Source organism: Hyaena hyaena, unplaced genomic scaffold (assembly GCF_003009895.1).
Source record: "Hyaena hyaena isolate Hyena2069 unplaced genomic scaffold, ASM300989v1 scaffold_345, whole genome shotgun sequence".
Classification (NCBI taxonomy): Eukaryota; Metazoa; Chordata; class Mammalia; order Carnivora; family Hyaenidae; genus Hyaena; species Hyaena hyaena.
Window position 1 is genome coordinate 479,677 of NW_024080976.1, and position 27,784 is coordinate 507,460.

At 52.0% G+C, this 27,784-nt stretch overlaps 2 protein-coding genes across 7 annotated transcripts; both read right to left on the reverse strand.

The window, feature by feature from the left end:
- Positions 1 to 71: 71 nt before the first annotated feature.
- On the reverse strand, positions 72 to 7,639 carry LOC120243463 (inactive serine/threonine-protein kinase TEX14-like). Of its 6 annotated transcripts, none has more exons than XM_039249590.1 (16): positions 7,198 to 7,638; positions 6,449 to 6,622; positions 4,185 to 4,299; positions 3,660 to 3,825; positions 3,416 to 3,570; positions 3,273 to 3,333; positions 3,072 to 3,196; positions 2,843 to 2,935; positions 2,076 to 2,411; positions 1,839 to 1,996; positions 1,569 to 1,762; positions 1,412 to 1,484; positions 1,240 to 1,328; positions 980 to 1,150; positions 358 to 407; positions 72 to 268 (listed from the first exon to the last, which is right to left on the reverse strand). In XM_039249590.1, the coding sequence occupies exons 2-16, from the start codon at positions 6,579 to 6,581 to the stop codon at positions 172 to 174; spliced, it is 2,016 nt and encodes a 671-aa protein (XP_039105521.1). In that variant the 5' UTR covers positions 6,582 to 6,622; positions 7,198 to 7,638; the 3' UTR covers positions 72 to 171. The 6 variants fall into 6 exon arrangements, with proteins under 6 accessions (XP_039105521.1, XP_039105520.1, XP_039105523.1 ...); XM_039249589.1 differs by having other exon boundaries at positions 6,449 to 6,630; XM_039249592.1 differs by lacking the exon at positions 7,198 to 7,638 and adding an exon at positions 4,557 to 4,745 and having other exon boundaries at positions 6,449 to 6,512.
- Positions 7,640 to 8,657: 1,018 nt separating this feature from the next.
- PRODH2 (proline dehydrogenase 2) lies at positions 8,658 to 18,915 on the reverse strand. Its single transcript, XM_039249658.1, has 10 exons — positions 18,712 to 18,915; positions 18,439 to 18,635; positions 18,220 to 18,358; positions 18,051 to 18,137; positions 14,221 to 14,301; positions 13,961 to 14,116; positions 13,717 to 13,883; positions 10,328 to 10,438; positions 9,847 to 9,932; positions 8,658 to 8,904 (listed from the first exon to the last, which is right to left on the reverse strand). The coding sequence occupies exons 1-10, from the start codon at positions 18,883 to 18,885 to the stop codon at positions 8,720 to 8,722; spliced, it is 1,383 nt and encodes a 460-aa protein (XP_039105589.1). The 5' UTR covers positions 18,886 to 18,915; the 3' UTR covers positions 8,658 to 8,719.
- Positions 18,916 to 27,784: the final 8,869 nt, after the last annotated feature.

Genomic DNA, 27,784 nt, shown 5'->3' on the forward strand with positions numbered 1-27,784 from the left:
AAACAGTGAAAACGTGGCTGCTCGCGTCATACTGGGGCCAGACACAGTGAACAAAGAGGCAGAGACAGATAGGCTGCTTTATCACTTTATCATTTCAGCACGTGCTGAGTGGGGAGTCATTCCTGAGAGGCTCTGGGCGGTGACAGCTGCAGGGAGGCAGTCACGGGCACCCTAAGAGTCTGTGTCAGGCGTGGGGTCGAGGCTGGGATCGCCTCTGAGTCGGCGTCCACCTTGCAGCTCTGCTAGGACTTCCTCCAGCAGGTCCGTCCTGGGGAGCAGTGGGACAGGGGTGGAGCCAGGGTTGCCCCGGGGATGAGGAAGGGGTCCCAGGGGCCCCCAGCAGGGCCCATTTCTCACTTCTGCAGGCTGGAGAAGAGCCCTCCTTTGATCAGCTCAGGACGGGGCACCTGCAGGGGAAAAGGCTGGAGCTGCCACCCAGGGGCCATGGAGCTCAGGAGGGGCCTAGGAGGGTGACATGGGCAGGGAATAGGCTAGGGTCCTCTGCTTCACCGGCCCTCCTGGCCTTCCCTGCCAGCAGCCTCCAGGGTGTGGGAGGCCTCCCTGTGGGTCAGTAGGCAGGGGGTGGGCTCAGAGAGTGGGGGGGCCCAGCGGGGCAGCCCTGTGTGTATGACACCACAGCCCCTGCAGGGCTTGCATCGTGGCTGAGGGCCTCCTCTCAAACTGCTCCACAGAGCCCTGTGTCCTCAGAAGGGACTCTGAGTCCTGAAGGCTGGAGCAGGGCAGGGCCCTGGGGGAAGTAGGGTTGGGCGGGGGGGGGGGGGGGGGGGGGGGGGGGGGGGGGGGGGGGGGGGGGGGGGGGGGGGGGGGGGGGGGAGGCGAGTGAGAGGACAGTTGGGCGGTCCTGTGAGTCCGTGGTCAAAGGAGAGGCAGCCAGGGGAACTGGGGCTGGTGACAACTGGGGTGAGGGGTAACAAATTAACAAATGGATGGTTGCAGAGGACTCTGGGGGTGTCCGTACTGTTGAGCCGGGCTCCAGGCAGCGGCGCAGGCTGACCCTGGCTGCGGGGCTGGAGCCTGGGGAGGGGCCGGGGCTGGGACTCAGACTGCCTAGTGTCAAGCTGCTGCCTGAGTCCCAGGCTGTGGTCCTCTGGACTCTGCTGTGGCCTGTGATCTCAGGAGTCTCCAGGGCCTGCGGACAGCAATGGCAGCGAGCTGGCGGGGCCTGCCCAGGTGCCCCACAGCTCCCGTGGGCCTCCATGCCCCTGCTCTGGCTCCTACCTGGCATGGGGAGGGTCCTGGGGGCATCACGGGGGGCACAGGCCTGCATGTAGTCTTGGCTCTGGGAGCCACCTCACAGTACAGTGTCTCTGGGGGGACAGACCGGCTGGTTGGAAGGGGGAGAGCAGAGCTGAGCTCACCCCCTGCCCCCACCCCCTCCCTGCCATCTCACCGGGTGGGGAACCCTGGGCAGAAGGGTGCAGTGTGGTCCAATGCTTCCGGGAGCTCACCGCAGGAGCCGAGTCCTGTGGAAAGGAGGCTGAGTGTGGGACGTGGGTCCAGCCTAAGGTTCCAACAGCTACCGCCCACCCTGCCAACCTGTCCTGTACCTGGGCCATGGCCTCCCGCAGCAGGTAGCGAGTACTCTGCAGGCTGCCCCGGCGGTCAGCAGGCCCTAGGCCCAGCCCGGCCTGAACCAGGGCCTGATAGGGAGTCGGTACCAGGGGATCCAGGGCTGGGCTCTCACCTGCCTCCAGCTTAGCTTTCACCTCAGGCCCCTTTCGCCCAGCCCAGGGCAGCTCTCCTGTGAGGAAGCATGACTGGGGGACCCGAACAAGAGAGGTGCCTTAGCGGGGCAGGGTGTAGGATCACTCACTGACCAGTGAAGACCTCCTGGGCCAGAATGCAGAAGCTGTAGAGATCTGAGGTGGCCGCAGGCCCGTCCCCACAGATGAGCTCAAGTGGCAGCCACGGGTACAGTTCAGGAGGTGGGGGCAGCCCCGGGCCTGGGCCTCCCCAGGGGGAGCCCTGCTGTGGCCTGTGGAGACCAACGGGCCTGGTGAACCAGGGGCCACTGGACAGGGACACAGAGGCGGGCAGGTGAGGCAGGCACTCACCCGGGCCGCAGCTGGTGTTGGCGCAGTGGGCGCCCATGCTCCAGACTGCCCACCTTGGCCAGGCCTGGCCGTACCAGCTGCACAGCGTGAGAACTCAGGCCGCCGTGAGCGCGCCAGCGGGCCTGCAGGAACAGCAGGGCCTCCAGCACCTGCAGCAGCAGGTGGCCGGGCGGCAGGCCCGGCACAGTGCGGGGCCCTCCGTGACTCAGTCCCTGCGGGTGAAGCACCATATGCAGGGAGCCCAGCCACACAGGTTCGAAGAGAAGGCACAGCCCTGACAGGTCCGCCGAGGGGCTCAGCGCCATCAGCAGCAACACGTTGGGGTGGTGCAGGGTGCTGGGCGGGAGGAGAGCAGGCCACTCACAAGGAGGCCCCAACCTGCACGGCCGGGGCTGCTCCCGGGCACAGCTCACCACGTGCCAGGGGTTGACAATCTGCGCCAGCCGCCAGACAGAGAAGAAACTGAGACGTGGCTCGCAGGGCCAGCACCCAGTTCACACCCCACCTGTGGTTCCCTGCCTACACCCAGCCACCTCCCTGAGGCCTGTAACGCACAGCACACAGAACGGGGAGCCACTTCACGGTCGGGGGTGGGGGGAGTCACTCCAGCAGGAGGGCTGTGTGCCAGGTGCTGGCCCGGAGGTGAAGACTGTAATGGTGGCAGCTGCCATACACTCCCTGGCCTCCTGTTTGTGAAACACTTGAGTAGGAGGGGCAGGCAGGGGACAGGGCTAGCCTGAGGGCAGGGCTGGGGGTGGGGGGGCTACCTGCAGTGCTGAAGGTCGGCCAACAGCACATCAGGCTGAGTTCCAGGTACCTTCAGCTGCCGAGCTGTCACAGGGTGGCCCCTCCACAGGAGGCTAGAGAATGCGGAGCGGGTAAGAGGGCAGGTCTGAGACAAGGGGGCTTTCCCTGTGAGGGAAGGAGGAAAGCTGGACACTTCCCAGAGCTCTGCTGGACAGTGACGCACGGGTGGGGGTGGGGGCTAGCTCTCACTTGGCCATGAGGGTGTGGGAGCTGCTCTCGTAGGTGCGGTCGGGCTCGCCCTGGGCTGGCAGCAGCTCCTTGGGATCCGCGAGGGGTATGCCTGTTACCAGCCCCAGTGGCCACAGGCTGCTCAGCTGGGGATGGGGAGTGGGACTATGAGGCGAGAAATGGACAGTGGTGGCCCCTGCTCCCCCCACCTCTCCCGCTTACCTGGCCAAACCCCAAGGCTGGGATTTGGGGGGGTCTTCTGATCTGCTCCTGCCTCGGTGCCCTGGGGGCAAAGGGAAGTGCAGGGGTGAGTCCAGGGTAGCTGGGGCGTGGTGGGTGAATAGGTTTCATGTGTGGATAGTTACCTGCCTGCACGCAGCCGCCGCAGCAACGACAGGGAGCCACACAGGCGGTGTGCGGAGCTGGCCTGTGGCCGGCCCAGGGACGCACTGGCTGCCCACTCACCACCCAGGACCAGCGCTGCCATGCGGGCTCGGCACAGCTCCAGCAGCTCCAGCACCTGGCGGGGGGGGGCGGGGGGGCGGGTGCGCTGAAGCAGGTGCGGGTGCTGGCTCTATATGCCCCCACCCCACCTGGGCCACCGCTCACCTCCCGTCTCTGCCTGGCATCACTCTGCTCTGCCCAGTCCCGAGGCGTGCGACCCCGCTGGTCACGTAGACGCAGGTCACCCCCCGCCTGCAGCAGGTGCAGCATCACCGGGCTGCGGCCGGAGAAGGCGCCTGCGTGCACAGGCGTGCTGCCGTCGAGGCAGCGGCTGCAGAATGATGAGGAAAGAAACGGATCAGGAAAAGGGCAGAAGAGGGTCGAGAGGTGGCAGGATGGGAGCACTGAGGGATGAAAGGAACATGGCAAGTGGATATCAGAACAGGAGGGGTCACTTGGGGACACGGTGGAGTCTTCGAGAGGTGAGAGCACCACTGTGAGCATGGGAGGTACCGGGAGAGTGGGGATAGTCACTGGAGGACAAGAAGGGGTTAATGCAGAGAACAAGGGGGAGATCTCAGGGGGTGGGAGGGTCCTGAGGGAGAGAGAAGAAAGCCCTGGTTCTCAGGCTCTCTGGGACTCTGACTCAGAGACCTGGGGGCGTGGGGGCACCGCCGTCCGTCCACTCACTGGTTGGGGTTGGCGCCAAAGGTGAGCAGGAGCTGCACGGCAGAGCTGTGGCCCAGCAGCGCCGAAAGGAAGAGCCCCGTCTGCCCAGCAGAGTTCTCACCATCCACCTGGACAACTGAGGGGCAGCGAGACTTAGGACCGTCCCTGGCCTCTACTCCAGAGGCAGAGGTCCTGAGGGCTGCTCTGCAACACCTTTGCCACTTCCCAGTCCCCACAGTCCCTCCTTGATCGGGTGACCCTCGACTCCAGGTTCCATCTGTCTGTCCTGGAACCCCCACCCTCCAGTCACTGGGGACTCTGCCTCAGAGTCCGCCTCAACACAGTGCTCACTATTAGTAAGTCCACAGAGTTGCCACAAGGAGTGACATCTACCTGCCCTGCTGACACCCATCGGCCATCCCAGAAGTGGCAAAATCACACCAAGGTGCCCAGGGGCCAGGGGAAGTGGACTTCGCAGGGAGTCCGGCTCACAGGAGCCTTGTGCACGGTGCAGGGCAGGCAGCCTCTACCCAGCTCTAATTCAGTGTATGCATACGCGTCCCATGTGGCCAGCATCCAATTCTTCAAGAAAAGCAGACTCTTTGGATTTTATCAGGAAATCTCTCAGGTTTATTTTTGAATACTGCTTCTAAGAACTGAATCCGAGCAGCAGCCTCCTCTGCACCTCCCCACCTAGGCCAATCCCTTCCCCCCATCATCCTGCTCAGCTCCCCCTGCGGACCCCTCCTCTCCACACCCATTATCCTTGCTGTGGCTTCCTGCCTACAGGGAACTACCTCACCTGAAGCCCACTCACCCACCACTCCCAGCTACCCTGGACTCACCCTTCTTCCTCTAGGCCCTAGCCCCTATCCCTACTGAGGGCAAATGCGCTGTCTTTGCCCCTGCACTCCTATGTCCTTGGCAGATCTGACTAAAATCAGTCACGCACTTGGTCCAATTTTAGTATATGTGCTGCCGAAGCGAGCACATTCATGCACTTGGTCCAAACCAGCTTGGCCTCTGTCACAAAATCCCTCCAAATGTGGTCCTTTAGGAACCTCTGAGTATCACATTTACTGTATCCACAATGGCATCCTAACTGGGTTTCTGCATTTGTCTCGGTCCCAGAAGGATCTTCTTAAAGGATGTTCACAAACCAATGATATAGATGATCATCGGTAATCATTTCATTTCACGTACAGGTAATCTTACACAAGTTGATCCAAAAACAAAATAAGAGAAAATGAGGGCAAGCCTCCTTTTATGAAACTAGGAAGACCTGAATTCCAAGACCAGATGAACTTCCAGAGCCAAAAATGAAAGTAGATTGCAATTCCATTTTTGATTATATATGCAAACCCCCTAAATAAAGGAAAAGAGATTATCCAATAGATTTAGTCCCCAAAATCAAGGATGATTCAAAATAACAAAATCAATGTAGGAAAAGACATTCATGGATTAAAGAACAGAAATCACATTTGACTCAGTAGGTACAGAAAAAGCACCTGATAAAATTCAATACCTACTTATGACTGGGGGTGAGGGGAATATCTCAAAAACTATGAATAGATGGGAACTTCCTCACTTTATAAAAATTATAAACCAAAACCCAAGAGCAAGCACAATACTTAATGCAGAAATACAGATTAATTCCCTTTAATATCAAGAAGGAAAGATATCCACCCACAACAAAGTTTGGGGATTCTGGCCAACACCTCACATGACAAAAAACAGAATTCAAGTTTAAAGGGCTGGACCAAACTGTCACCGTCTCCAGGTAACAAAAGAATGTAAAAAGAGCCAAAAATTACAACAATTAAGTTCAGAAAGTAGTAGCCAGATACACAATCAACTTATAAAAACTAATGAAAAAAGTGGAAATTGTAAATTAGATGCTCATTGCCTGCCTACAACTCCAGTGATCTCACAAAGAACAGTGTTCACACAAAGAACAAAATCTAACAAAATTCACACACTACTTTTGAGGCCCCTTCCTGTCTGCACCTGCTGCCTCATAGCTTCAGCCCTCTCCCTGAGTCCCCTTGCTCCAAGGCTACTTACACATACCCAGTCTGGTTGGACTTTTTAGGCCTTTGCAGTGGCTATTCCACCCTTCTGAAGTGCCCTTCCCCCAGGCTTTTGCATGACCGACTTTTATACTGTGGGAGAAGTATCACCCCATCCAAAAAGCCATCCTTTTCAATGTATCTACTTCATCCTCACCATTCTCTTAAATTCCCATAATAGATGCCACTTGAAATGACCCAGAGCCAGACCCTCACCTCTGCGCAGGAGCCGGGTGAGGCCCCGGCAGGGGCCCCCAGCCACAGCCAGGCGATGCAGCTGTCCCACCTGGGCTTCTGGATCCCTAACAGAGGCCCGCTCCACGGGGAATGGAGAGCGCAGGGAGGGCATCTGTGAGCTCCGGACTCAATCAGCTCCTGGGCAGGGGTCACCTAGGGGTCTCATGAAGGCAGGAGAAAGTGAAGATGGGACTTCTGGGGGCAATAAAAACAGCCGGCTGGCAGGCCTGGCGGGCAGTGAGAAAGGGGTGGGCTCGGGGTCTGGGGCCCAAGGGAGTCTGAGCGCCACTTACATCTCAGGGAGGTGTAAGGACTCCAGGGATATCTTCTGGGCCTAGGAAAAGAGTCCAGGGGTTTAGGAAAAGGGTCTGGAGGAAGAGGGGCCTGAGGATTGGGACCTGAGAAGGGGCAGGACCTCCAGGCTATGGGAGGGGGTTGGAGGGAGGGCAGGGTCTGCGGGCTAGGAGAGGGTCTGAGGGCTGGGGGCATGGACTGAGGTTCTAGGAAGCCTCTGGGTGCTGGGGTGGGGCCTCCGGGCTAGGGGAAGGGACTGAGGAAGGAGGGGACCTGAGGCCTGTGCCTGTGGGCTGGGAGCCAGAGTCTGAAAAAGGCCTGGGAAGGAGGGAGTGGGCGGCCTGGGGGCGGGGTCTGGTGGAGAGTGGGGGCCCAGTAAGCTCTAGGAAGGTTTCGGGGCCTAGGCCCCAGCCCAGGAGTGGGTTGGCACCTACCGTTGGGCTCCCACAGGGATGACTATGTGACTGCCACGTGACCCATGCACACTAGCTCTGGCGGCTGGGCGGGAAGCAGCGGCGCACGCGCATCAGTGCCCCTTCGAGCCACGTTTGCGCTTGCGCAGTAGCCTCCCACCCCGGAGAGGTCCTTCTCCAGCCCACGTCACTCGAGAAAAGAAAAAACAATGTTCACCCCACAGCTGTGGGCTGTGCTTAACGTTACTCCATGATTACGCCTGCTCCAGAACTTGTTTGAGGAGGTGGGCTCTTCCCCATCCCTGTCCTTGGCTGGCTTCTTCCTACGCTTCTTACCATCCCCATGGGCTGTTTCCTCCCTTTCCCTGCCCCAGCCTCTTTGTGCCAAACCTGGACACCGCCCCCTGAAAATCCCCTGGGACCCTCACATCCACTGGGTCCCACACTTGCCGCAGTGTCTCCCCAAAACTGCATTTCTTCCCCAGTCCCCATCTCAGCCCCTCCACCCCCCCTTCAAGCCAGACCCCTGGGCCTTGCCCTACAGTGTCTCCTTCCCATCCAACCTATCCGCCGAGGCCCCACCCACTCAACCCCCTGAGTGTCCTTCCCACCAGCCAGCCCCCTCGCAGTTTGTCACAGCCCTGCCATGCTCCAGCTGCCTGCAGGGACCTCTTACCCCAGCTTCCCTGCGGCTCGTAGCCTGTGTCCTCACTGTGGTCCACCCTCTCCATGGCACCAGGGGAATCTTATTAAGCCAGTCCTGACTCTGCCATTCCCTTACTTGAAACTGTCCTGACTCCCCCAGGGCATCCTGACGCCCCTGGGACAGAGTCCAAGGCCCGAAGTCTGGCATCAAAGATGGCATCATCTGGCGTGCCTACCACTCCATCCCGGTCTCCCCACTCCCCAGTCCGTTCCACACTTTTCTGTCTATGCATATGCCCTTGCTTTTGAATGCTCTTAGCATTCACTTGGTTAGTCTTCTGAATTCTCTGGGAAGTCCTCCTGATCACCAGGTGTCCTCTTGATCACCAGGCTGTCATTGTCTGAAGACAGGTGTGTCTACCACTAACTACTGACTAGGCTCTGTGAGGCAGGGGCTGCAGGGTTATCTTCTGCACTGTTGTGTCCTCAGCCTGTTCACCTCAGGGCATAGCTCAGAAGGAGCCGCAGTAAATGCTTATGAAGTGAATGAGTGGTTTGCCTCTTCCCTCTGTCCCTCCCAGCCTCTTGATGCAGTGCCTCAAAGTCTGCTCTTTATCTGGCCATCCACCGGAGTGAAGAAACTTCCCACATCAGGCACTGACTGGCTGAGTAGAGCCGATCCCAGGCCCATGGCAGGATAGGCTGCCTCAGGGTTAGGGGGAGGCATCATTAGCCTTTGATCAATGCCTTTGCTGTGCTCCAGGATCAGCTAAAGGTCTCCCTGGCATGGGCTGACTGAGGTCAAGGTTAGTCCTTCCCCAAGGAGGCAGCTTCAGTGCAGGGCAGCAGCCTGGGCAATAGCTCAGGATCTTTATTAACCACAGGACCCCTGGGCGTGCTAATGGGGAACCCTCAGGCCCCGCCCCAGCAGCCTCCGGCGAAGTTCTTGGCTGAGCAGCTTCTGTTCCCTGCGGGCACCCTGCAGCACACTCCGGTTCTCCTGGGCCCTCCGGATCAGGTAGGGGATCACCTCCTCCAGGGAACCATAAGGGATGGACTTATACACGGCATAGCCGGCCTGTCCTGTGGGGAGAGTGTTGGCAAGGTATGAGCGCCTGTTTGGGGTGAGACCCCATCTGGAACAGAAACTTTCATTTCAGAGAACATGGCAGACTAGGTGAGTTGGACAGAACTTCCCACTGAAAAACCTAGAAATCCTGCAGTAACCATTTAGAAAATCTTCTTAAAGTTATTAAAATACTGTCAAAAGAGTAAGGAACTTACTAATCCAAAATTAAGAGAAAGCGAGAGCCGGAAGGGAGGGATGCACAGGAAGCCCTTCCACCCTGAAGGCAAAAGTGAGCTGCTATTTGATGACTTTGCCGAGTCCAGGGGATGCAGAGATCGAGGCCCAGAGCCTGACCCAGGGTGAGAGTGGTAAGGGGGAACTTCCTCAAATTAAGCTGCACCCTCAGAATAAGAGCTAACCGGAGTCAACCTCCCGCCTTCCCCCCACTCACAGGGAATGATGGCCTGGACTGTAAGTGGAGCACAGCAGAAAACAGAAACCCATCTCTGAGAGACTGAGGCCATGGATTAGACCTTTCACATATCTGTAGCTCAAATTTGCATCACTGAGATGCTTCAAGAAACCTCAAGCTCTGAACTTAGGGTAAAGTGGTTTTGTACCCCTTGGTGCCTGCAGAAGAAAACATAAATCTTCTGGTCTCAGACCCAGGGCAGCAACACAGGGAAGACAAAGCACACAGGAAACAAGACATTGTGATCAAGAACCAGCAAAACCAACAGACAGCTGGCTCAGAGATAGGCATGCAAGGCCTGTGGGTAATGGGAACAACAGATGTGTCCGGAAGGGTCTGGTGGCTGGGCCGGCTGCAGGCTCTGGATGGGAGCCTGGCCAGGCCTTGGCTGGGAATGGGAGAAGGGATCTGGCTGGGAGGGAGTGAGGGCTAGGGCTGGGTGGGGCATGGTGTGGGGGTACGGGAGAATGGGCCATTCACATACCCAGTGCCAAGGAGACATGGTCACACATCCCTAGAAGTTGTCCAAAACAGACAGGCCCATCCAGAGGAATGCCCAGCTCCCACATGCTACAACAAAAGGCCACATCGTCAATCCAGACAGTGGCTGGATCCAGAGCTGATACTCAGTCATTATGCATTCCTGTGGCTGTCCCAGTTATTAAAATATTGAAGTACTTCCAAACTCAATGATAGATAACCATTGCCCTCAAGCCCCTGGAAGGCTCTCCAGTGAGTCCCAGCTCCTTTCCTGGAAACCCTCGGACCTCCCAGTGCCCCAGCAAATAAGGAACAATGTCTTGTTTAGTCTGAATAGCCTCCCCAGAATCCCTGTGGGCCTACTAGCCGCTCACCGTTCCTCCCCCAGTCTGCCTCCACCACCCCTCTGTCCACCCTGGCATGTGAGTAAGGGAGAGGAAGGAAGGGGGCCCTCTTGGGGGACCTATTTCCATTCCCTTACATACCGCTTGGTTGCCTGGCGAACAGATTCCTCATTGTGGGAAGCCACCATGAGCTGGCACATGGGACCACGGTGGGACACATGGCTCAGCATCAGCTCCAGACAGCGGCTGTAGCTGAAGGGAGATGTTCTGTTCAGCCTCTGGCACCCAGTGACTAAGGGTCAGGCCCCAGGGACTAAGGGTTCCTGCCCTTGGGAGGTGGGGTGCCTAAGGGCAAGGACTCCACTGTCAAAAAGTATCTCCATTCTACCTGCGCCAGGTGCAAGGGTTAGCCCTTCTCTGAGTCTTTTTCCTCTCCTGTAATAATTCAAGTTCACCTAACAGCACTGTTGAGGATGGAGTAAGATGAGGGTGTCATAAAGCCCCTGGCACAATGGCAGTCTCACAGCAGAGGGCCACATCACGTGCACAAGATGACATTTACTTAAGGTCATTCACCGCAGCATTGTCTACAGAACACGAGTAGTAATAACCCAGCTGTCTGTAAGTGGAGACTGGCGGAAATGAGTGATGGCACACAATGGAGAGTGGAGGGCCCGGCAGCCGCGGAAAGGGAGGAGGACACTCTTGGGCACTGATATGGACAGGTAAGATGAGTGGCAAATGCTTTCCCAGCTGCTGCAGGCCAAGGGCTACCGTAAGGACTTCATGTACTAGGCTAGTTATTCTCCATTGGCCCCCAGATCTGTTCTCTGACCTGCTCCGCCCCCTACCCAGGAAGCTGACATTTATGTCCTGTATCACCCGTGGGGTAATGGGCAGGAGATCAGAAGGTGGGAGGAGAGCGAGCCTAGGGTATTTCACCCCTCAGCCCCCTCCCTAACCCATCCTGTCTGCTCTGTGGGTGGTGACATCTCTAGGGTGGCCCCTCTTCCTCAGCTATAGCACAGGGGCCCTAACAGCTTCACACTGTTATGGGTTCCGGGCTTCCTCAGTATTCCTTGTGACTTCCCCTAATCTCGCCCACACTCTATAAGAGAGTGCGTTTTACTACGTTTCTTTTAGTTAAAGTCCTTTGCTTGGAATTCGGTTTCCTCTGGGGTCCTGCCTGACACGCATACATTCACTCTTCTGACTCTCAGGTCAGCTCCATGAGGTAGACATTCTGGTTATTTCCATTTTACAGAGGGGAAGAGTGAAGCTTGCCCCCAGGTCACACAGCTAGAAGTGTCTGGGCTGGGATTTGAAGCCAGGCTGTCTGATGCTCCAGAGCCTGGGCTTATTATCACTAGACTATTCTTCCTTTAAAATAAGCAGTTGAATGGAAAAGCAGGGAACGATGTGCAGGCATGATGCCTTTTGTACATAGACACATAAAAATCTTTGTGTTTGCCTATTTATGAATCAAGGAATTTAGGAAATGTGTAAGAAACTAACAAAAGTGGTTACCTGCAGAGGGCAAGGAGCCTCCAAAATGAGACGGGGCTGGGTGGAAGTGAGATGTGTCAGTGTATTCATTTTCCTATCATTTTGATTTTAAGTCACATAAATTTATTATTTATTCAGAATATATAGCGTGAAAATGGTGCAGCAGCTTTGGAAAACCATCTGGCAGTTCATCAAAAAGTTATAACCCAGCGATTCCACTCCTGGAGGATGGAGCTTTCAGGCGAACTGGAAGTGTGTATTTGCACCAAAATGTGCACAGGAATGTTCATAGCAGCACTAGTCACAAAAGCCCAAAGTGGAAGCGACCCAAATGTCCGTCAGCTGACGAGTGGCCGAAGTGTGGTACATCCATACATTGGAAAGTTATTTGGACATAAGAGGGAATGAAGTACTGATTCATCCAACAACATGGTTGAACCCTGAAAACGTTACGCTAAGTGAAAGAGGCTGGGCACAAAAAGCCATATATTCTGTGACTCCGTTGATAGGAAATGTCCAGAATATGCAAATCCATGGAGACAGAGAGATTAGAGGGAGGGGGAGTGACTGCTATGAGATACGGGGGTGATAAAATGTTCTAGAATTAGTGGTGATGGTTGCACAACCTTGTGAATATACTAAAAGCCACTAAATTGTACACTTTAAAGTGGTGAATTTTATGGTATGTGAATTAAATCTTAGCAAAAAGAAATAATAATAGTTCCAGTGAGTAAGCCTGTGGGGCACAACCGTACATAGGAGCCCTCACAGGCCATGGAGGCAAATCTTGGTTCCAGCCATGGCTCGACCACGTGCCCTGTAAGCTTGGGTCAGTCCCTATGCCTCTAGAAACCTCTCCTGGACCCAATGTGAAATGGTAGTAGACTTTATAAGCTCTACGAGGATGGGACCCGGGGACCACCTTGGTTGATACTGGGACCAGGGTCCAGCACAGGTCCTGATCTGAATCAGGTGATCAGAAAGTATGTGGTAAAGGAACAATTTCCTCCTTCCTTTTGCCCCCAGCACACGGTGATTTGAGGTGACTAAGAATGCAGGGTCGAGGGCCAGCCTGTTGGGTTCAAAACGTGGCCCTGCCCCTTGCTAACTATGTGACCTTGGGTAAGTGATTCCAACTCTGTGTGCCTGGGTTCCTCCCTCTGAAGTGGGGATAAAAATAATAGTACCTACTGCTTGGGGTTGTTTATTTATGTTTTCATCAGATCTGTACTGAGCAGCTGCCATGTAGAAGGCATGACTCTAAGCACTGGGCGTTCAGCAATGAACAAATCAGAAACCCCGCTCCCCTCCCCCCTGCCCCAGCTCACACTCTAGAGGGGGAGGCAGACAGTGTGCAATTGAATACAAAGTGTATAGAACCTCAGATGTCAGTAAGTAAGTGCTAAAGAGAAAAATAAATTCAGGAAGAGAGTAGGTGTGGGTGTTCTAGTTTTTGACGGGGGTGGGGTAGGGAAGGTCCCCTGAGAAGGTACCAGTAAGTAAAGACCTAAGGAGGTGAGGGCTTGAGCCATGCAGCTGTGTGGAGGGAGAATGCTCTAGGCGGTGGGAACAGGAAGCCCAAAGGCCCTGGGGGTCATGGAGGAGGCCAGTGAGGCTGGAGTGCTGTGAGTGAGGAGCAGAGTGGGAGAAAGAGAAGTTAGAGAGGCAACAAGATCAGACCGTGTGGCGACTGTGGGCTGCGATAAGGATTTAGGGTTTATTGAGGTGCAATGGGAGCCAGGGAAGGGTTTTTAACTGAGGAGGGACAGGATTTGACTTCGATATTAATAGGCTCCCTCTGGCTGCCTGTAGGGAACAGACTGGGGAGTTGGGGGAGGCGGGAGAGAAAAGGTGGGGAAGCAGGGAGCCCAAAGAGGAGGCTCCTATTCAGGGTGACAAGGGACGATGTCCTAAACCAGAGAGAGGAAGTAATGTATGGACACAGGATGGTCAGCATCATGTACTGCGCTCTGATGAGAGGTTAGATATTATTTATCTCAGAGGCCTGTCTGGCCCAGTCCTACCTCTGATTGGTAGCCTCATAGTCAGGCTGAGTGGGGTCTTCTGTCCCTTGGTGCCGAGCCATCTGTCTCTCCTTGTCCAGATACGCCCCTCGTACCAACTTCACTCCGAAGGCCAGGCCAGCCCTGTCGGCGGCCTCAGCGGCCAGCCTCAGCCGTTCATGTGTGTCCTGGCAGAGCACCCGGGGCAGCTTCGGGTCAGGACCCCAGGACCCCAACCCGCAGTCCCCCAGAGCGCACCACATACCTTCAGATAGGCCTGGTAAGTGTTCCACACCCAGGGCCCGCCTTCGCTGGGGCCGTTCCAGCGCAAGGCCAGGGCATCCACCAGCAGAGAGAGCGCAGGGTTCAGGAAGGTGTACTCGGCGTCCACCAGGAGCCTCACCTGCCGGGCCCGGGCATGCTGAGGGTGAGAGAGACCGGCGTCAGGCCTCTGAGGGTGAGAGAGACAGGGGTCAGGCCTGGGGTGCCCAGCAGGTGTCGTGGAGTCGCCACGGCAGGTGTTACCTGTACTACCCGCTGCAAGCGGCTCAGCGAGGCCTGGAGATGCCGGTTTTGCTCGGCATTGAGGCAGGAGACCTGAAAGTCCTAGGGGAGCAGCAGGGGACGTGAGAATGGCTCAGGTTACTGGATCCTTCTAGGGCCTATGTCTCCTCTCCCCCACCACCAAGAAGGGAAAACTGTTTAGAAATTGTTAGAAATATGAAAAGTAGCTGTATCACACAGATACTATTTATTCAGGGGAATAAAGTGGTCAAGAGTCCAGGATCTGGGTTTGAAACCTGGTTCCACCACTTACTGTGTGGCCTTGGACGAGTGGTATAACCTCTCTGGGCCTCATTTTTTGTCTATTTTTTTCAACAATTAGATGATAACAGCATCTGCCTGATGAGTTGCTGTGTGGGATGTGCCTAGATAGAAGAATGGGAGGAGCCCAGCACATGATAAGCGCTCAATATATGTTGTCATTATACTAATAAGTGACTTCCCGGCCGCCTGGGTGGCTCAATCAGTGAAGTGTCTGACTTTTGATTTTGGCTCAGATCTCGATTGTGAAATTGAGCCCCTTGTCAGGTTGTGTGCTGAGCACAGAGCCTGCTTAAGATTCTCTCCCTCTCTAGGGGCGCCTGGGTGGCTTAGTCGGTTGAGCCTCTGACTTTCGCTTAGGTCATGATCTCGCGGTTCGTGGGTTCGAGCCCCGCGTCGGGCTCTGTGCTGACTGCCAGCTCAGAGCCTGGAGCCTGTTTCGGAGTCTGTATCTCCCTCTCTCTCTGACCCTCCCCTGCTCACGCTGTCTCTCTCTCTCTCTCTCCTAGAAATAAATAAAAATATTAAAAAAAAAAAAAAGATTCTCTCCCTCTCTCTGCCCCTCCACTGCTAGCACTGTCTCTCTAAAATTAAAAATAAAAACAAAAACATTATGGAGCGCCTGGGTGGCTCAGTCAGTTAAGCGTCCAACTTTGGCTCAGGGCATAATCTTGCCATTCATGGCCTGGAGCCCTGCATTGGTCTCCGTGCTGACAGCTCAGAGCCAGGAGCCTGCTTTGGATTCTGTGTCTCCCTCTCTGCCCCTCCCCTGCTCACACTCTCTCCTTCTCTCTCTCAAAAATAAATAAAAACCTGACAAATTTTTAAATAAAGAAACATTAAAAATCTTTAAAAATTTGTAATAAGTGACTTCATATACTAGCTTATTGATACAGTCTTCACACTGATCCCAGTAGACAGTTATTAGAAGCTCCATTTTCCAGGGAGAAGACTGAAGGTTGGTGAGTGAGGTGACTAGGAATTAACACATCGAAAGTGCATAGAACAGTAGCTAGCTCGTAGTAAGTGCCATTAAGTGTTGCCTTGTATCAGGTCTCTTAGGACCTCAGTATTCTCATCTAAGGCCAGAGCCTCATTGCCGCCCACGAGGCTCCACCCCTCTGGCCCCTCTGCTCTCCTGTCTCCAGCCCTCTGAAGCTCACCGCCCTCCAGGCACACTGGCCTCCCTGCTATTTTTGCAACAAGCCTGACATCTTCATGCCTCAGGGCCTTTGCTCTGACCGTTCCTTCTATTGGAAACACTCTCCCCCTACATGTCCCTGTGCTTCGCTCTCACCTCTCCTCCAGGTCCTTGTTTCAATGTCACCTTCTCATCGAGGTTTTCCCTGGTTCAGATTTGCAGCTCCCGATCTGGGGCTTTCCTTTCTCCTTCCTCAGCCTTACTTTTTTTCCCTACAATGCTTACTGACACGTGTTCCATATTGGCTTTGGTTTTAACTACTGAGTGTCCCTTGCCCCTCCCTGACCAGCAAGGACAGGGAGTTTGTCTTGGTCGTCATCTCCTCCACCCCTGGAGGGGCCCAGCACCTGGAACGTGGTAGGTGGTCAAAACACATCTAGGGAACTGATGCATCTGTAATGTGGACATAATAATTGTCCTTCACTTACGTTCTTGCAATGGAGATTCCGAGGGTCAGTGTGAGCTGCGGGTGACTCAAGGAGCCCAGGTGGGTCCAAAGAAATTGGGAATTAAAGAAGGAGGAACAGGTGGCACTTAGTTCTATTATATCTAAGAGAGTCCACATGGAGACGCAGGCCTAGGTCCACGAACAGAACTCCCCCAGAATCAGGTTGTGAGGACGTGGCAAACCTCCCCCTCCCCCATCTTAGTGGAGAAAACTCTCCAGAAGGAGAAAGAGCTGGGGCACCTGCCCAGTTATCTTTTCCTCAATCAGAGAATTGAGGGCCGAGTCTTGGGGAGTTTTGGCGTGTTAGTAGCTGGTGAAACTCCCTGTATGTGAGGGCCCCCCTCACAGAAGTCCTGCTCGGTTTCTGGTGCTATTTCACATACCTCACCAAGAATTTAACTCACTTAATCTTCACCTCCCTGAAGTAGGGACTACTATCATCCCCATTTAACAGAGAGGGAAAGTGAGGCACAGATAGGTGAAGCCACTTGTCCAAAGCCACACAGCTTCCGTAAACCCTAAGTTCTCTCTTTATTTTATTTTTGAAGTTTATTTATTTTGAGAGAGAGAGAGAGAGAGAGAGTGAGCTGGGGAGGGGCAGAGGGGAAGGGAGAGAGAGAATCCAAAGCAGGCTCCATGTTATCGGCACAGATTCTGACTTGGGGCTTGATCTCACGAACTATGAGATATTGACCTGAGCTGAAATCAAGAGTTGGATGCTAAGCTGACAGGGCCACTCAGGCACCTCCAAACCCTGAGTTCTTAACCATCACTCTATATTCCCACTCACATTTCCTTCAAACATATATGAACCACTTAGGACAGTGCATGGTGCGTTGTGAGTGATCAGTAAGCTCTTCGCTATTAATGTATTGCTTAAAAATCACTTGCTTCATTTATCCATGTATTTAACATACATTTATCATATCTTGTCTAGGTGCCAGGGGCTGAGGATATGACAGTAAACAGGATGGTTGTGAACTAAACTGTACTGTGGAGACCAAAGGGGAGGGTGGGGACTCGAATCTGAGACATAGGATGGTAAGGTTGTCTCTGAGATGGGGACAGGTAGGTGGGCAGCCTGGGGGGACACTCACACCAGGGTGGGACCTGCTGCGTGTGAGGGGTCCGGAGGATGTCCAGGGGCTCAGGGGAAAGGCTGGGGCTGGAGACAAACGTGGATGTCATTAGTACAGAGTTGGGAAACTGAGGCTGTAGGTGGGTAAGAAGGCCCCATTGAAGGGATTAAGGAGTAAGGAGGAGTGAGCCAGGACCTAGCCTTGGGGAACGTCCATATTTAAGAGACAGGCAGAGAAGAACCTAACAAGGATGGAGAATGAGCCAGCAGAGACGGAAAAGGAAAGCCAGGTGTGATGGTATTAGGGATGCCAAGGAAAGAATGTGGCGCAGGGAGGAGGAAGGTGCCTCTGTTCATCACGAAGGCAGATGCCAATGGCAGGGAGGGTAAAAATAATATATGCAAATAAGAAGAAATGAATGAATGAATGAATGAATGAATGAAAACCCCACTGGCCTAATCATAACTTCCGACCAGCCAGCACATAGCATAGCTGGGTTGGTTGACCAAATACGGATTACTTTCCTCTAGTTGATAAAGAGCTACTATCTCACTCCTTCCTCTGAGAACTCCCAGCCCCCAGGCCCCTCCCCAGGACCCCCAGATGCCCCTTTTCCACCCCTTCCAACCACACCCCAGAGCTATAGCACACTTATTCTGATTATTCTAAACCTGGAAAGTAGCGGTAGCTACATAGTTTGAAAGTCCCACTTACAGGTGGCTGCTACATCCAAGTACAGAGAACTCTGCTCCCCCCACATTCCCTGCCAGCCATCCACTCTCCCCCAGCCTGAGGTCTTTACCCACCCAGAGTCCATGGCTTCTGCCAGCCTCTCAGCACTCAGCTCCAAGGAAGCCCCTGGTCTTCTGATCCACGAGGTTAGCTCCTTCTGGAATGGGGTAGTGGGGGGAGTGGTGAGGAGGGCCTGGTAGGCAGCCTTCCCCCCCGCCCCCCATCCTGCCTGTCCTTACACAGAGCCGAGTACTGGTCAGCGCCGTCACCTTCAGCTGCATAAGGATGTTCCCAGTCGGGCCAGGGGTCTCCAGGAGGCCTCGTGATAGGTCCACACACCGAAGCATAGCACTGAGGTTCCCCTCATACCAGGCCTCACTGCCCAGCCAGCAGGCATTAGCTTCTGGAGCCCACCAACCCCCTTCCTGCCAACCTCCCCGGGCCTGGCCCCTACTCACCCAGTCTTGACAGCTGAGTCGGGCTCCTCCTCAGTGGGCACTGCCAGCAGTGGCCGGAGCCCCAGGGTCTGGAGCTGCTGGACGCAGCCCCTCACCTCCTCTGCTGTCTCACCAGCTACAAACTGCCCGTAGACAGATGCTCGGAGAAGTGCGCCCGAGAGTCGGGAGCCCAGGAGTCGCTGAGACCAGGCCTGGAGCTGGAGTGACACCGAGCGAGGCCTCAGAGCCCAGCCCTGGGGACCCCCCAGGCCCGTCCCCAGGGTCACTGCTCACCGCCAGGCCATGTGTGACCAGAGGGGGCCAGGCACACAGCCGTAACACCAGCAAGGCTCGGGTCAGCTCTCCCGTGCCCTTGAGGTGAAAAGCCCCACCATCAAAATTCAGGGGCTGCCAGCCTCCAGTGGGGGGTCCAGCTTGGGAACAGAGCACACGACAGGTCCGGAGCATCGTGAATCCCCAGCCACTCCGACAGCAAGTAAAGAGGTCTCCCAAATGCCCCTTGCCCGGCCAGGGGCAGTGACTGATTAACCAGGCAGTAGCCAGGGAAGGGCAAATCTTTTAGGATCATAGGCTCCTTGGGGGGCAGTTAATTATTAACTGATGGGGACAGAGTTCAGAATAACGGGGACAGGAGAGGAAACCCCCAATAATAGCCCCCAACCACCCTCAGCACAACAGCTCACAATTACTAGCTGCTCACTGTGCTAAGTGAAAGTTCAAGCTCTGGAGCAAGGACCTCTGGGTTCAAGGCAGTTTGGTGTTGGAATCTTGGGAAAGTTACTTAACCTCTCTTATTGCAATTGCTTCATCTTCAAATGGGAAAGATTGTAGGGTTACTTTCTTTCAAATAAATTTGAAAATGCACATAACCTGTAACCCAGCTGTGCCATGCTGAGTATATATTGTAGAGAACTAGAAAATCGCCATCGGGAAGCATGAAGAGGAAGGAACATTTACCGTTGCACTGTTTGTAAGAGCTGCAAACTGCCCAGATTTCTGTCAATCAGAGGAGGGATAATGACATTGCGGTCTAGTCACACAATGGAATACTATACAGCAATGAAAAAGAACAGGCTCGTTATGCCTACAACCACATGGTTAAATCTCACACACAGAGGGGCGCCCAGGGGGCTCAGTCTGTTGAGTGTCTAAATCTTGGTTTTGGCTCAGGTCATGATCTCATGGTTCATGGGTTCGAGCCCCACATCGGGCTCTGTGCTGACAGTGCGGAACCTGCTTGGGATTCTCTCCCTCTCTCTCTCTGCCCCTCCCCACCCTCAAAATAAATAAACTTTTAAAAAAAGATACCAAAAAAATATCTCACACACATAACGGTGAGTGAAAGAAGCCAGACACCAAACAGGACATGCTGCATTCTTCTGTTCAACACACTTGAAAGCAAGGAAAAGGAAGTGATAGCAGTGTTAGAAATATGTATACATGCGGTCAAACTGTAAACAAAAGACAGTAAATAAAATGATTATCACAAAAGTCAGACAGGTGGTTACCTGGGGGGATGGGAGGCTCTGCAACTGGGCAGGGGCGCATGGGGGCTGTTCTTTCTTAACCTGATGACTCACAGTTATTCTTGTTATAAGTATTTTTTTAATGTCATACATTTGCATTTTATCCTCCTAAATGGACAATACGTTTCACAATAAAATAAAAATGAAACATTAATCCTAGTATCGGTCTTGTGGGGCTGTTGTGAGGATCCAGTGAGTTTGTGTGGGCACACAGCCTGGTACACAACTTGTGCTCAGTAAGTACCGGCTGAGATCTTTAGGTGCTGTGTGTGCAAAACTCCATCAGTGCCTGTGCCCCCAGTGAGGTATATACCGTTAATCACTGCTGTGTTTGGGGATCCCTAAAACCACTTATTTGCGAGAAGGATCCGCAGAACTCAGAAAAGATGTTTTACTCACAGTTATGGTTTCTTACAGTGAAAGGATACAGATTAAAAATAGCAAAGGGAAGAGGGTGCCTGGGTGGCTCAGTCGGTTGAGCGTCCGACTCTTGATTTCTGCTCAGGTCATGATCTCATGGTGGGATCGGGCCCCATAGTGGGCTACTCACTGAGGATGGAGACTTCTTGAGATCCTTTTTTTTTTTACCCCACTCTCTGCCCCTCTCTCCTGCTCTCTCTCTCTAAAATTTTTTTTAAAAAGTTTTTAATTAAAAATGTTTAAAAAAACAGCAAGGGGAGGAGGCCCATGGGGTCCAGGTAACCCCAGGCTACAATTTTCTAGTTCTCTCCCAGTGCCACCAAGCAAACAGCGCTCAAGGCTCCCAGCCACAATGCGTGACAACACGCCTGGAGCACAGCAGCCAGGGACTCTCACTTGAGCCTTGGCATTCACGCTCTTTGGGGGCAGGGGGGCCAGTCAAATAGGCACAGCTGTCCTTCCATATGACTGACCTGAGTCTCCAGGCCCTCTGGAGGTCAAGCTGACACTGCATGTCCTCAGGTAAACAAAAACACTCTTACCAAGCAGGCTATTCCAACAGGTTACCTCCCAAGAGCTGGGAAAAATTAATCCTTTACTGCATCACCCCTAATCCACAGGTGTTAAAAACAGAGGCTCAGAGAGATGGAGATGCCTGCTTGAAATCACATAGCCAAATGATGGCCAAGCGTAGGCTTAATAAACATTAAAAAACAAAAATGAAATAAAATATTTTAAGTTAAAACAATCCAAAAGGGGACAGAGTGAAAAATTAATCTTTCTCCCATTCCTGAATTTCAGCCCCTTAATTTCCTCCAAGGCAAGGGTATCCTTGCAAAGACAGAATATCCTATGCACAGAAGTGCACCTATATATCTCCTTTATTTATTAAAGAATGAGAAAATATTACTCATTCCTTTGTACATTAATTTTTTTATTTAGCAATGTATTTTGAAAGATCATTTCCATCTCAGCATGCATAGCTCTATCTCAGATTTGAAAGGTTCTGTGTTTTTTCTTCCTTTAATCTTTAAAAAAATTTTTTTAAATGTTTTATTTATTTCTGAGAGAGAGAGAGAGAGACAGTGTGAACAAGGGGGGTCAGAGAGAGAGGGAGACACAGAATCTGAAGCAGGCTCCAGGCTCTGAGCTGTCAGCACAGAGCCCGACACGGGGCTCGAACCCACAAACCGTGAGATCATGACCCGAGCCGAAGTCGGATGCTTAATCGGCTGAGCCACCCAGGCGCCCCTGTTATTATTATTTTTAAACCAGAATCAATCCGGGTTCATGCTTTGCCTTTGGTTCTTATGTCTCTTTTGTGTTTGGGGTATATTTTTGGTACAGTCCTCATGATTGTTTAAAAAAGCAATATTGACTTTCCAAAAAAGCCCAGGCTGTGTGTCGCATAGAATGCCCCACATGTTGTATTTGTCTGGTTATACTCTTGTGATGTCGTCTAATGTTCCTTTATCCTGTGTATTTACTGTAAATCCTATGTTTTGGTCAAGAGCCATAATTTATTAGGCCTGTCTCCTACCAGTGACCGTTTAGTTTGACTCCAGAGCCCCCGAGCCTGGTCTCTTAACCTTCATGTTAATAGGCCTTCCAGGCTCCTCAAGATTTCTGCCAGAGCAGCCTCAACAGGAGGGTAGGAGATGGGCTGAGCGCCTAGGTTCAAAGCCTTCCCATACCTGCCATTGGGAGATTAAGAGGACTAGAGTTTAGGGAGGTGTAGAGAGAGGAGAGAAGCCAGGAGCAAAATTGTGTTTGGGGACTGGATTGTGAGGAACCTTAAATATTTGTTATGAAGAGCCGATTTTAACTTGAGCACACTAGGGAGCCATGGAAGATTCTGGCTGGGGAAGAGGAACTCAGATTTAGTCTCTAAGAAGATTCCCTGAAGAAAAAAAAAGATCCCCCTGGCTGCCCAGTGGAGAGTAGATAAGAGAGGAGGTCTGAGGCTAGAAGCCATGGAGGAGGCTGAGACAGGGACAGAGGCTCAAGCATGAGCAGGGCCCAGAGTGGAGGGGGAGGAGGGGAGAGATACACAGGGCACTGCATGGATGGGTAATGGGATATCCCCTCAAAACCTCATGGAAACCCCAGGTCCCAAGGGTGAAAGGCACAAAGACTTTGGTCAGGTGTGGCATCTGAGGAACACTGTCCCCTCACTCTGATCCCCAAAAACTTTTCCATAAGAACCCCAGGTTCCGGGAATCAAGCACAGAGACTCTAGCCAAGTGTGGGGATCAGAGATACTGGCTCTGACTCCCTTCCCAGACTTCCCCTTGCCATCTCTAAACCACTCCTTTCTCCTTCCCTGGTAGGAGGAAGTAGTTTTGTTTTTTGTTTTGTTTTGTTTCCCAGTGAGCTGCAGTCTCCAGACACAGGTAGCACAACGTAGGTGCTAAATAGCTATTGAACGAATGCACGAAACAAGTTCAAATATGTCTCATCCCTCTGGCGCCTTCAGACCAATGAGTGTTCCACGTCAGACCAGACTTAATGTTTGAATCCTCCTGAGGGGTTCCCATCCCAGGGACGTCCCTCCCTTGCTCCCTATGGTTCTGAAGAGAAAGAAAAAACTCCTACAGATGGTCTTCAAGGCCATCACCAGTGTCTGAGCATTGACTACACACTGAGATCACCTAAGGAGATTGTTTGAATTTAATTTTTTAAAATTATCATACAATAAAAATAACTCCCCCCCCCTTCAGTATACAGTTCAATGAATTTTAACACGTGTATAAACCCATTTCACCCCCTTCTCCATTGCAATCAAGGCAAGGACAGTTGCATCATCCCCTAGTGCAGCCACACCTTCTCCCACCCATAACTCCTGATGACCACTGATCTCTTTTCCATCACTATAGTTTTGTTTTTGTTTTGTTTTTAATTTTTTTTAATGTTTATTTATTTTTGAGACAGAGAGAGAGCACGAGCTGGGGAGGGGCAGAGAGAGAGGGAGACAGAGAACCTGAAACAGGCTCCAGGCTCCAAGTTGTCAACACAGAGCCCAATGTGGGGCTTGAACCCATGGACCACGACATCATTACCTGAGCCGAAGTCGGAGGCTTAATCGACTGAGCCACCCAGGCACCCCTCCCTCACTGTAGTTTTGTGTTGTTGAGAATGTCAAATGTATGCAGCCACACAGTATGTGATCTTTGAGGCAGGCGTCTTTCACTTAGCATGATGCCTCTGAGATCATGTAAGTTGTTGCATTTATCAGTAGTTTTACTCCTTTTGACTCTGTTGTGCGGATACACCTCAGCCTGTTTATCCATTAACCTGCTGTTTCCAGCATCTGGTGAGCTTTTAAATTCTGACATTTGGGCCCCCAACCTCACAGAGTCTGATATAATTGTTCACAGGCATTAGGAATGTCACCAGCATTATGTTCAACCCAGCTGAGAACGCTGTGGCCCCTTCACTTATCTGACTTAGTTCTTACATCTCCCCCACTCCCACCGTGTTTTACTCCTTTCTGTCCCTTGAACACACCATGCTTTTTCTCCAGTGCAGGGCCTTTGCACTTACTGTTCCTTTTCCCTGAAAACTCTTCCCTTTCTTACTTGCCTAATTAACTCCCAAATGTCTTCAGGTCTCAGGATTTAAGCACTTCAGGAGGCCTACCCGGAGCAGCTCCTGCCCTTAGGGAAAGCTGAACCATTCCACATTTTACTTGTACTTACTGTCACATTCGTTCTTTTTTTTTTTTTTTTAATTTTTTTTAATGTTTTTATTTATTTCTAGGAGAGAGATAGAGACAGCATGAGCAGGGGAGGGTCAGAGAGAGAGGGAGTCACAGACTGAAACAGGCTCCAGGCTCTGAGCTGACAGTCAGCACAGAGCCCGACGCGGGGCTCGAACCCACGAACCGCGAGATCATGACCCAAGCGAAAGTCGGACGCTTAACCGACTAAGCCACCCAGGCGCCCCTGTCACGTTCGTTCTTATTTGAGCAAATACTTAATCATCTCTCTCTTCACCAGACTGTGAGTATCATAAAGACAGGGAACATATTTGTTTATGTCATTAATTTATCCCCAGTGATTAGCACAGGACTTACTTTTTGTTGCACGAATGAATGATTTAATGGATTTATTTTGGCATTTTTGTTGGACACAGGACCTGGAGATTCCTTCTTGCAGCAGTACAAATAAATTGCCCCCTTCTTGAGTCACTATGATCTTGCAAGAAGTGAAACAGTCCCCAAGAATCACCTCCTCAAAAAAGTCATCACCTGGGGCGCCTAGGTGGCTCAGTTGGTTAAGCGTCTGACTTGGGCTCAGATCATGATCCTATGGTTCGTGGGTTCAAGCCCTGAGTCAGGCTCTGTGTTGACAGCTAGCTCAGAGCCTGGAGCCTGCTTCCAATTCTTGTGTCTCCCTCTCCCTCTGAGCTCCCCTGCTCACGCTGTCTCTCTCTCTCTCTCAGAAAGAAATAAAAAAACATTTAAAAAAAATTTTTTTAAGAAGCCATGACCTGTTAGGGGATAGAGCAGAGGGACAGTTGAGACAGGTGGAGCTGCCCTGAGAGCGATTGCTGAGAACAGCATTGGTATTGAGATGCTAAGTTTTGGGCTATTGGAGAGGTGGGGCATATGGACTTGATACTCTTAAGTTCAGCCAAGACTCTGAGAGGGGCTGAGATCGCCTCAGGTTAATTGTGCACCTGTAAGTACCACTGGAACCAGAAGCGAATCCCCTCTGGAGGAAGGCTTCCCCAATTTAAGTTTGTAGGACTCCCAGTAACTAAGATCAAGTAATAGGTTCACATTCAAAGATCACTCAAGCACACAAGAAAAAAAGCCACCATGAGTGAGAGTCATCAGAAGCAATTCTCCAGTTATCTATCACTGCAAAGTAAACTACCGCTAAACTTAGTGACTTAAAACAACAGCAGTAATTTATTTTGCTTAAAAATTGGCAATTTGGGCAGGGCTCAGCTTGGCCAGCTTGTTTCTGCTGTTGTATGAGCAGGGACAGCTCAACTTGAGGCTGGAAGATGCACTTTCTAGACGCTGGACTCACACATATGACAACTTGGTGCTTGCTGTTGGCTGGAAGCTCAGCCAAGGCAGTGGGCTGGGGGTCCAAGTTCCTCTCTGTGGAATGCTTGGGCCTCTTTATAGCATGGTGGTCAAGTTCTTAGTGTGAGCGTCCTAAGGGAATGAAGAAGTTGTATGGCCTTTTGTGACCTAGTCTTGGAAGTCACACAGTGTCATTTCTGCCATAGTCATAAACCTGCCCAGATCAAGGCATGGGGTGCACAGAGCCTATGTTTCAGTGGATTGTGTCAAATCACACTGTAAGAAGAGCAAATCTTATGGCCATCTTTGAAAACTACAATCTGCCACAATAACAACAAAAGAGTCTGACCCAAAGTTTTACCCAAAGGGCAAAGCTAAGACTAGGGTAAAGTTAGGTTGAAAATGACAGGCTGGGGTGGGGAGAGACTAGGTGGGGAATCTTGAGTGCTGGGCAGAACAGACAGAACACAATGGTTTGCTCAGTAGTAGCCACGGAAGGTTCTTGAATGAAGTTCCAGATGGTCCTGTGGGTGGTCACCCATTTTGTAGTGAGAGGGAAAGGGGATTTAATATTAGCAAAGAGAATAGTTCTAAGCGGGAGGACACCTGTGGGGTCAGAGTCCTGTCATTAGTTCTGATTGGGTTGCCTGATGGCCTCTAAGCCAATCACGGGGGTGGGAGAGTTAAGCACTTTGATTGACCAAATCTGAGTGGCCATTTGCAGGAGCCCCAGGTAGAGTGCCTACATGCATCCAATGCACAAAGCCTACATAAAGCGAGGAAATAGGCATTGCTGCTTCCCAAGAGTCAGCATGGAAAAGGGTGAAAGGACAGTAGATGATAAAACAATTGGGCTCATGAGTGGTTCTAATGGTTCCAGGAAAAAACACACAGAAAGAACTTAGAATAGGGATTGGCGTGTGCAGACGGCCCATGAATGCTGTTTGTCTGTTGTTATTTCAACTATTTAATGGCTTCCTACCACTCATAGGATAAAGTACAAACATCATAAGATGACCGTCGTGATTTATCCTGGTCCATCTCAACTACCCTCAATTTCTATCACTCCTGCCTTGACAATTCTCCAGCAACCATTTTAGGAAAATCTCTCTCCACCCCATACTCCTGCGATTGTCTGTGTCTCAGTGCCCTTGCACACCTACTCAGACTTTAATATTGGGGTTCAGTGACCACTTAACATCAGAGGACACTCCCATTACCACCACCAAGTTTTTATCTCCAGTGCTGACCCCAATACAAAAACCACTTTAGAATCTCAGGCTAGATTTGCTCTTCTCAAACGGGGCGGTACCGCCCCCTGGTGGGAGTTTTGGAAATTTGCGCAAATGTTTCTGGTTGCCACCTTGGAGGGCGCTACAGACTTTTACAGGTCAGAAACCAGGGATGTTAGACCCTGTGTCCACGCCCTAAACAAATTGAAACCATCTTTAAAGGTGTTTTTTAAAAAGTTTATTATCTGACGTTATCAATACGACATATATACAAATGCATAAAAATTTTCGGTACGGTTTGAAATACACTGCCTTTTTCTGAAATGAAACTATAATGTGAATAGAGTGAAAAATGATAATTTTTGCTGTTCAAAATGGGTCCAAAGGACGATGCTCAGCATCCCTCCTCATCAGGGAAATACAAATCAAAACCACACTGAGATACCACCTCACGCCAGTCAGAGTGGCTAAAATGAGCAAATCAGAGAACTCTAGATGCTGGCGAGGATGTGGAGAAACGGGCACCCTCCTACACTGTTGGTGGGAATGTAAACTGGTGCAGCCCCTCTGGAAAACAGTGTGGAGGTTCCTCAGGAAACTAACAATAGAACTCCCCTATGACCCAGCAATAGCACTGCTAGGAATTTACCCAAGGGATACAGAAATGCTGAGGCATAGGAGCACGTGTACCCCAATGTTCATAGCAGCACTCTCCACAATAGCTAAAACACGGAAAGAGCCTAAGTGTCCATCAACAGATGAATGGATCAAGAAGATGTGGTTTATCTATACCATGGAATACTACATGGCAATGAGAAACAATGAAATCTGGCCACGTGTAGCAACATGGATGGACCTTGAGGGTGTTATGCTGAGCGAAATAAGTCAGGCAGAGAAGGACAAATACCATATGTTTGCACGTATAGGAGGATTAGGAGGAACTTGACGGAGGACCAAGGGGGAGAAGAAGGGCGGAAATGGTGGGGGAAAGGGAGAGAGGCAAACCATGAGAGACTCTTGAATGCTGACAAAAACTGAGGACTGATGGATGTGGGGGGGAGGGGAGGATGGGCATGGAGGAGGGCACTTGTGGGGATGAGCACTGAGTGTTATGTGGAAACTAATTTGAC